The 8837-nt window shown below is 41.1% G+C and overlaps 1 protein-coding gene across 1 annotated transcript; it reads right to left on the bottom strand.

The window, feature by feature from the left end:
• Positions 1-505: 505 nt before the first annotated feature.
• CCDC71L (coiled-coil domain containing 71 like) lies at positions 506-4663 on the bottom strand. The gene has a single exon (XM_023737055.1). The coding sequence runs from the start codon at positions 4650-4652 to the stop codon at positions 3957-3959; it is 696 nt and encodes a 231-aa protein (XP_023592823.1). The 5' UTR covers positions 4653-4663; the 3' UTR covers positions 506-3956.
• Positions 4664-8837: the final 4174 nt, after the last annotated feature.

The following is an 8837-nucleotide window of genomic DNA, read 5'->3' as shown; positions in this document are numbered from 1 at the left end:
CTGGCTGTAGAATCTGCTCATACTTCATTTCTACCTTCTAGACTGTAATGAAAATCCTGGCCCTACTGTTATTCTATGGAACGGCCTTTACCGCTGCTTCTCATAAGCAAAGTTCTTAAATCTTTTTCACAATATAAGAATGTGGCCTTTAGGCCTTTTATAGCCACATGGGGACTTAGGGTCAAGATTCATAACCCTGAATTTTGATGCATTTTTAAGGAAATGTTCATTGCTGGCAAACTGGATAATGGCTTTGGCATGAAGCAATGCCCCCGGAGAGTCACTACATCATTAGTTAAAGAGTTGATGGAATATAGACTCCCAAGATAATCACAAAACACAAATCTCAAGACTTCTAGGAGTTTGAAGTTCACAAAAACAGTCAAAATTTATCAAATGTAAATTAAGGTGTTTTTCAATTCACATGCAAACATAAAACTACATTTCAAAAACTTTAGCATCATTGGAAAGACTAGACATTGTGTATTCTCTAAAATTTATTTACAGTCAATAAGTTAAAAAGCAAAGTACAACCAGATTGTAAATCGTAATCATATGCACATCAAACTGTCCAGGGAAAACACTTCAGTTCCATTACAAACACTTGCCTTCCAATGCACTTAAGACATTACAGTCTATCAAAAAATATTTTAAACACACAAATAAAGTAAATATTACGTATATATATTCATTAAAAACCACCAATTTAAAGAGTGCTGCGGCAACCCTTAAAACAAACAAAAAAAAAACCCTTGAGTTCAAAATTGCTCCTTTTTTTGTATTCAAATATTTTAAAAGCTTCTTTATTGAAGAGTTTGCAGAAAAATAGTACTATCATTTGCACATAGCAAATCAATAGGTGTCAGCCACCAGCTTAAGTCACACTCACTTGTCCAATAGGGTACTCAAACTTGGACAAAATAAATACACACCACAACAGCAACACTTTGCACTATCAACAATGAAGCTTGCCCTCAACAATTATGACATTACTGGTTTTAATAAGAAAAATAAGTTGCTGGTTGACAGGAAGGAGGATAAAAAATGACATCAGGAATCTCAAAAGGTTGTCTGAGGTGCCAGTAACCACATTTAGGCACTCAAGAGTTGAAAATAAAATAAACGCATAGCAAGGTGATACATTTCCTCCTAGCTTCCCCCTAACTTGTGCCATACGAGATATAAGAGAAGGCAAGAGAACGAATAAAGGTCATGGGATTTCTTTACAAACTATACAGGCTAAGCTACAGACTCACTTTAGAGGACAGTAAATGGATGCCTCACTATCAAGGCCACTGTGCCAAGTTTCTTTTCACATTCTGCCCAAAGTACCCATAAAATATTCGCTTTACTATTAATATACTCATCAACTATATTACGTGTTCCTTCACATTTCAGAAGTTGTAACATAGGTTTTGCTAAGGAAAACTTGGCAAAAATAAAAATTTTTTTTTTTACATCTTATTTCACAAAGTTGAAATGGCATGATTTTTTTATAGACCAGATAAATAACATTGAATTCAGGATGAGCAATCAGATCCAAACTGTAATCAGACAGCCCAAATAATCCAAACAAGCATTTATATGAGTTCAAGTGCACTGAAGTAACAAGGCAGGAGGAAAAAATGTCAAGAATTTCAGTCAAAATAAATGCATGGTGTCAATGGTTACGTTTCAGTCGTGTGCCGAGCAAAGTTATCCTCCCAGTTAAGTCTAATTTTTAAATCCTCTGGGAAACTATCTAGATAAGCTGCATGTTGAGATTACATTCTAATATGGCAATAGGATTTATTTTTTAATTATATAAAACTATATACAATAGTGAAGTGGTACAAATACATATTTTTTCCAGGTGCTAGTTAGCTATAAAAGTTAACAATATATTGTTGGGAAGAAAACCCTATGTATCTGAAATACAACTGGCAATGGAAGCTAATAACCAAAAGAATATATCTAAACTTCTATAACACAAATATAACACTCTCCATCTTCTAATTATTGGCTTTTATTTACTCATGTGACAGTGTTTGTAACAATGCATTGAGTAGTGAATGAACGACTATGAGGCTTACTGGGAAACTGGCATAAAGTCATATATATATTTCTTTTACAAAACAAGAACACTGAAATTAAAGTCACAAAACCCCTACTATGGACTATTAAACTTGAAAGATTCATTTCAGAAAGCTATGCCATTTGAATTCTGGGAACACAAGAGTCAAAATTCCAACTCTCATTATTTTCCTAAGAAGCTGCCAAGCAGAGATAAACCTCAGTACTGAGGATTTCATATGCCAAGTTCCAGCCCGGTATGGATTCTTCCATGGCAGAATACTTCAATTTGAAAGAATAGTGGTACAAAAACACTACTTGACCCTTTAGGTATTGCAGTAAAAGCTGGCTGTGGCACCACTGGCTAAAAACCATTAAGTCTTGCTACCACCAATGACCAAAGGCACTTGGATAATCAAGAATTCCACACTGGGCCATATAGTATAAACACTACTATAAAAGTGTAAAAGAAGGGTCAGTACTCTGTGTGGCTTGCCTGCTTGATTCCTGTAGTCTTCAGCTGTCAAACAAAGACCTATAACCGCAAACATAATTGTGAATGGAAAGAAGATGAAAAGGGAAATTCATGGAACAAAAAAGTCAACCAATTGTCATGATGTTTACAAAAGTGATGAACACTACTCTGGACATTTCTTGTTATCCAACAACAGAAACAAGGAAGAAAAGAAAAAGAGATCTATTCTGCTCAAAGAAAGTTCAACAAGTAATTTGATATCAAGAAATGTCTCCACCCCTCTAGGTCATCATCAGTTCTGAGAATTCTAATGGGTATTCTGTTTATCATTTTAAACACGTTTACACACATTCATTTTTCATATGTAATTCCCATTTTGAAATAAATCACCCTTGAAATAATATTGCTGGATTTGTATTTGGACCATTACGTGGAGGCCAAATCATCTCCAATTAGTTTTCATTCATCCCTGTAACCAACACCAGTTCTTTACAATTCATTATTTTATTACAAGCTATGTGGTTTTATTCAATTAAAAAGAATTTCACAAGTCAATTTTCCCTAAACTTTGAGTATTCTACCATTTTCTTTAGAAGCTCAGTAAATATAAACATTAAATTTCAATATAAAATCTTAACAAATACCTTAAAAACGTTTAAACAGTTGTACTTTACATCTCTTTGTTTGTAATCACTGAGCCCATGCAATTCAAAGCCATAGAAATCCTTGCACTATTAACAGTCATAAGCCTGAACAGCGTAAAAAATATCCTTGGTCAAAGCTTTGGAATCCAGTAAAATTTAGGGAACGAGTGGGATTCAGAATACCCTGAGCACAAGCTAGTGCAACATCACAAAATATGTTCGAGATTTCGTCCAGAAAGAGGGGTGGCAGTCAAAAAGAAAACGGAGGGGAGGATAAAAAGAAAATAAAATCTGGCTTTATTACACAAGCACGAAACCAAATTCCTTTGGAAAAATAATGATTTCTTCAGAGGACTTCCAGACCAGTGAGGTAGAGTCCAAAAGGGAGAAAACGGATCTGCCCTATAGTCCTGGAGACGTCTCAGTCTAGGATTAGGAAGAAAAGGAACCTCCCCAGCGGGTCCAGCTGTCTCCTCCCTCCGCAGACCCTGTGCGGGGAGGCAGTAGAGGACACACCTGCCTCGGAGTCCCAGACGGCGGCGCCGCATCCTGGGAGCGCGCGGCAAGGAAAATCATCTGGTGACTTCTTCGCCCGTAAAGTGCACTAGGGGACAGTGTCCTGGCCGGATCTGTAAACACTCGACCGACACTTGTTCATTCTTCCAGGCGGAAGCTCCGTCCCAAGGTGGGCGGCCACGGTGCCGTCGGAGGGGGCGGCGCAGGGCGGGAGGCCGTGCCTCTGCGGGCCGGGCGCGGCCAGCAGGAGGCGTCCTCAGGGTCGCGTCTCACGCCCGGGGCACGGGGAAGCGACGGAGCCTCACCACGGGTTCCAGGTTCACTCGCAGGACCTGGCGTGCTCGGCGCCGCGCCGCCGCCAGGCTGCGCTCGCCCCACACGTCGCTGCCGACGCGGATGGTGGGGAAGGTGGTCAGCGTCGGGGTGGCTGCCCTCCAGATCTCCTCCAGGGTGCGGCCCCCGAAGCAGGGCCCGGGGACCACGGGCTTGGCCGGGCAGCTCTCCTCGGGGACCGGCGGCGGCGGGGGTTTCCTCCTGCGGGTGGCGGCCGCCGGGGCTCCGCGGCGCCTCCTCCTGGCCGCAGCGCCCGGAGCCGGCCTGCGCTTCTGGCCGCGGGCGGCGGGGGGCGGCGGGGGGTCGGGGACGAGGGCTCGGCAGGAGGAGTAGCCGTAGACGTCCTTGCTGCGCAGGATGTGCGGGGAGAACTGGTGCTTGAGGCTGCAGAGGAAACTCCAGAGCTCCGCGTCCGAGCTCATGAACTCCGTGCTGCGGGGCATGAACAGCTTGAAGGCGTCGCCCAGCGCCTTGGTGCTGTCGGCCAGCGACAGTTGCGACCGCGAGTACACCACCTTCTCCTCCCGCGCCTCCAGTCCGGCCCCTCCTCCCGCCCTAAGGCTGCCGCCCCGGCCGGCCGTGACCGGAGCCGCCGGGGGACGGCGCCGCCGCCTCTTCACGCCGCGCCGCATCGGAGGCCGCTTGGGGCAGCCCGCGCTCGCCGGGTCCCGCCGCCGCCGCCCCCGCCCGCGTCCGGCTCCGCGGCGGCGGCGCGTCTCTCGCTACTTTTCTCGCCTCCGCTGCCGCCCCTCCCCCTCCGAGGGCGGAGGACGTGGGTGAATATCCTGCCGCCCGGTACAAGATGGCGGCCGGCGCCCACCCCTGGGCTTTGTCATTGGACGGCGCCTCGCCCCCCTGGTTTCTCTTTCTTCTCTCTTGCCTTCTTTCGCCCTCTGCCTTTCTTTAAATGGGCCCGCCTCAGGCCCCTCCCACCGCAGCCCCGACTCCACCCATTGGGTGCTCTCAAGAGAGGGGCGGGGACAAGTGGGGAGAGGCCAGTTCCTGGAAGATGGTGCTGGGATGGGTGATGATGGTGGGTCTTGAACACGAGTCAACAGTTGAGTGGGTCTATGGGGAGTGGTGCCTTGTCTAGAGTAAGGGATGGATGTCAGCTCCACCTTGGGGAGAGTCTTGGTCTTTCAGAGTGAGTGGCGTGCGTTTGTAGGTTGAGCTGGGAGATCTACCATCTGAATAACAAAGAGATGTGCCCAAAGGCTGTTGCTTGTATCATAGTAAGGGAATTGGGGTTTAAGTCTAGAGGGAATGGGTCTTTCACAATTCGCTTCTAAATCCCCAAAGGCCTCTTTAGACATCTTCATTCAACTTTCCCTGTCTTAGCCTCAATCCAGTCAAGAAATCACTAGTAATACAGAATCATACAGGTGATCTGGGCAGCTTCACAGAGGTTGTTTCCTTCTAGACAATGGAATCATCTTTATGTTTAAGAGACTCTGCTTATCAGGAAAGCAAAGACTTTCATAAAAGACTTTATAAAACTAAATAATCTGATAATCTTTGCTTAAACTGATAAAGATCAATTACATCCAAGCCAGTCAGCTTCAAGACAATATACTTGTTTTTAAATATGCAGTTCTTTCTAAAGGTCACTTCACTTTTCATTTAGTTTTAAATGTCCCTTTGCAGCACCATCCCCATCGTTTAGAAAGGCTGTAGTATCACATATAATCAACAAGGTTCCATTGAAGAGAACATATTGTTAAGAACAGGTTACCTTATTGTATGGGGGCAGGGGGGGGGGAGGACGTATGAATACTTACAGAGTAGTGGCCATTCTTTAGCCAACTTTTCTACTGTCAATACCTAGCTCAGCGCCAGTTTGTTGAGTGAATGAAATATCACTGATTCAAGCACTGGTTTGAGATAGAGTGAGAAAAAAATATTGAAAATTGCTTAGAACAAGACAGTTTTATATTTTGCATTTACATTGCAGTTTTCTCAGAACTCACATTTTTAAGGTTAAAAAAAATTCTCCCAGTACTCTGAAGTGGCATGCGAATTTTAACCTTCAGTGAGCATCTTATTTTGCAGATAGAAAAATCCTACAGCACAGAAGTTTTGCAATTTATGTATAGTTGCTAATGGTTCCCTCAAATTTTTTAGCCCAAAGAGACCTAATTCCATCTTCTTATTTCACAGATATGGAAATTTGGACCCAGAGAAGTTTAGTAATAGAGCTTGCTAACAGCAGGACTGGGACTGTAGTTCAGGTCTTTGGATTCCTTATCTAGCAATCTTTATCTCTTAGTGGTGGTTTTTCAAATTGTGCTGCCCAGAATCTAAGGGGTTCAACAGAAAACGCTTTACGCATGAGTGGGGTGACCAAGGGAGAGCGCTGTACACCTATTCCCGCTTCCACCCCACACCTCACCCAGGATCAAGCACTTTTTATCCCTATATATTGAACTTATATTTTGTTTGAAGCAGGGTTTCAATAAAAACTATAATAAATATTTTGAAAGGTGCTGCTCTACACACACCAGACATCCTCTCCACACAATGGCACAATGGGTTATGACAAAAACAAAACTGACCAGGAGACCATATCTACCAAAATCATGGTAACTTTCCGAAGAGAAAATAATTTTCCCAGAAAATCACACCCTGAACTCAAAACAAGATCATAGAGCCAATTGCCAGCTTCCTAAGTCCTTATAAAGAAATGATATTGCAACAACTGTTTACATCACCATTAGTTCTCCTGGTAATTCTGGGAATAGATAGTAATGTGTAATTTGAATAACTTCCATTGGAATGCCCCTACAGGCTGACGTAGTAAATCTCACAGAGTAAACCAGTAGAAAGGGAGATTTCATAACGAAAAGGGTAAAATAAGGATTTATGTAGTTTCTCATATTGTCATCCCTCATCCCTTACCATGTTGCTCATAATATAAGTACATCAGGGGGTTTTGCCACATAAATATTCACCAAGCATCTATCTAAACTTTAGAGAATCAATTTCAATTAAGAGGATATTTTGTCAACACAATTTTGAATCTCAAAAACGTAAGATCTCAACAAATTGCAGAGTATTCAAGAATTCATTTTATAATTCATGCTCATTTAATTTACTTAAAGCCAAACAAATTTTTTTATGAAATACTTTTAGGAACTAGTATCATGTTAAATGGCTTAAATTATTGTATACTTTTAAATTTGGCATTGTTTGTTCGCTAACTATTTTTTTGTTTCCTCTATTTCTTTACTATACTTATTTTTTCCCATTTCTTCTTGACCTCAAACTTTTGCTTATTGCAAATAGTCTTACAAATAGATTCTTATCAGGTCTCCATAAATGAGTAAAATTTACACATAAAGGTAATATATTTATTCTAGTTCCTGGAACATCATAAAGTTTATATAAAGTTATCATATTACATTTTTGTTCTTGAAGAATGATAGTTTAAAATCCTCTGTTTATTCCTTTATCTCTCAAGGGTAATGATGCTTCCTATATATGATAAATAGGTATGTTGGATAATAAGAATAAACAAAAAACTAGCTATATATGTATGTTTTCTGTATTAGATAAAAATAAATCCAAGCAGAAAAGTGATGGAGAAACTAAAAATGTATCTCTTAACTACCTAGAACCTTTTGCTACAAGATGCCATTTCTATCAAAATAACTGGCTTCATGAAAAGGCGCCAAAAAAAAGAAAAGTATGTATAAGTGATTGAGAACATCAGCTCTGAAGTCAAATAGGTCAAAATATCTCTGGACAGGTTCCTTCACCTTTCTGAGCCTGGATTTTCTTATCTATGTGTGACTTCTACTTTAATGGATTGTTCTGAGGATTGGATGAGATAATATTGGTAAAATATTTACTATAGTGCCCAGAACACAGTAAGCATTTAATAACTGAAAGCTGTCCTTGTCTAATTATGAGTATTTACTAGGCTTAACCAACGTATTTCAAGTCTAGTAGCCCAGTGAGAGTCTAGTGGTAAAAAAGTAACAGAACTCATGAAAAGAAAATTAAAATGTTAAGAGGTAGAAGGAAACTTAGAGATCATCTAATAAGTTCAACACTCTTAATTTAGATGAGAATACTGAAATGACAAGAGAGCTGCCTATGGTCACAGAACTGGATGGTGGAAGACTATGAACTAGAACCAAGGTCCTAGAATTAGAGGCCATGAACTAGAACTGCTAGACCAGAGTTGTTTCTACCATTCAAAAATTTGTATTTAATCCAAGGAGATAGCACTAATTTTTAGTTAAATAGAGCATGATTCATCAAGAAAAAATTAAAACCATTCTAAAGTAATTTAGAATTTTCTAGAAAAGTTATTTCAAAGCTCTGATATGCTCCAAAACTGCTTAATGTGAAGTACATTAAGACCATATAAACTGAGAAGATAAGGCTTCTGCTTTCAAGAAAATGGAATACATGTACTTTTTTCCTATTCCTTCCACTAATTATAACTAAAAAAACATGGAAATTATATATATATATAACAAAAATAAGAAGACTCTGAAAGGTTGAAAGGTGGAGAGAAGGCAGACCAGCTAGGGACATCAGGACCCAAAGATTGACACAGTGCTGAGTTCCCTGGGTTTTCTTTTTGCTTCACACATCCCAGACTGGGTACTGGAGAAAACAGCAACTCAAAATACCAATAGATGCAGACAAAAAAAAAAAAAAGCCCCAACAATAGCCTGTTCTTCATAGCCATAGGACCAGGAAAGGGGCAGCCTAGCAAAACAGAAAACTTTTAGAAAATAATTTCACTACTGCAGCAAAACACCACAAAAACAAACTGTGGCTGCCACCCTCACCAGGCTGTAAAGAGG

This window comes from Trichechus manatus, unplaced genomic scaffold (assembly GCF_000243295.1).
Source record: "Trichechus manatus latirostris isolate Lorelei unplaced genomic scaffold, TriManLat1.0 scaffold00096, whole genome shotgun sequence".
Classification (NCBI taxonomy): Eukaryota; Metazoa; Chordata; class Mammalia; order Sirenia; family Trichechidae; genus Trichechus; species Trichechus manatus.
This window is presented reverse-complemented; position numbering and strand designations above follow the sequence as displayed.

What these genes read in the sequence shown, in the direction of transcription:
- CCDC71L (XM_023737055.1), bottom strand. Translation starts at nt 4,652, where the DNA reads ATGCGGCGCGGCGTGAAGAGGCGGCGGCGCCGTCCCCCGGCGGCTCCG.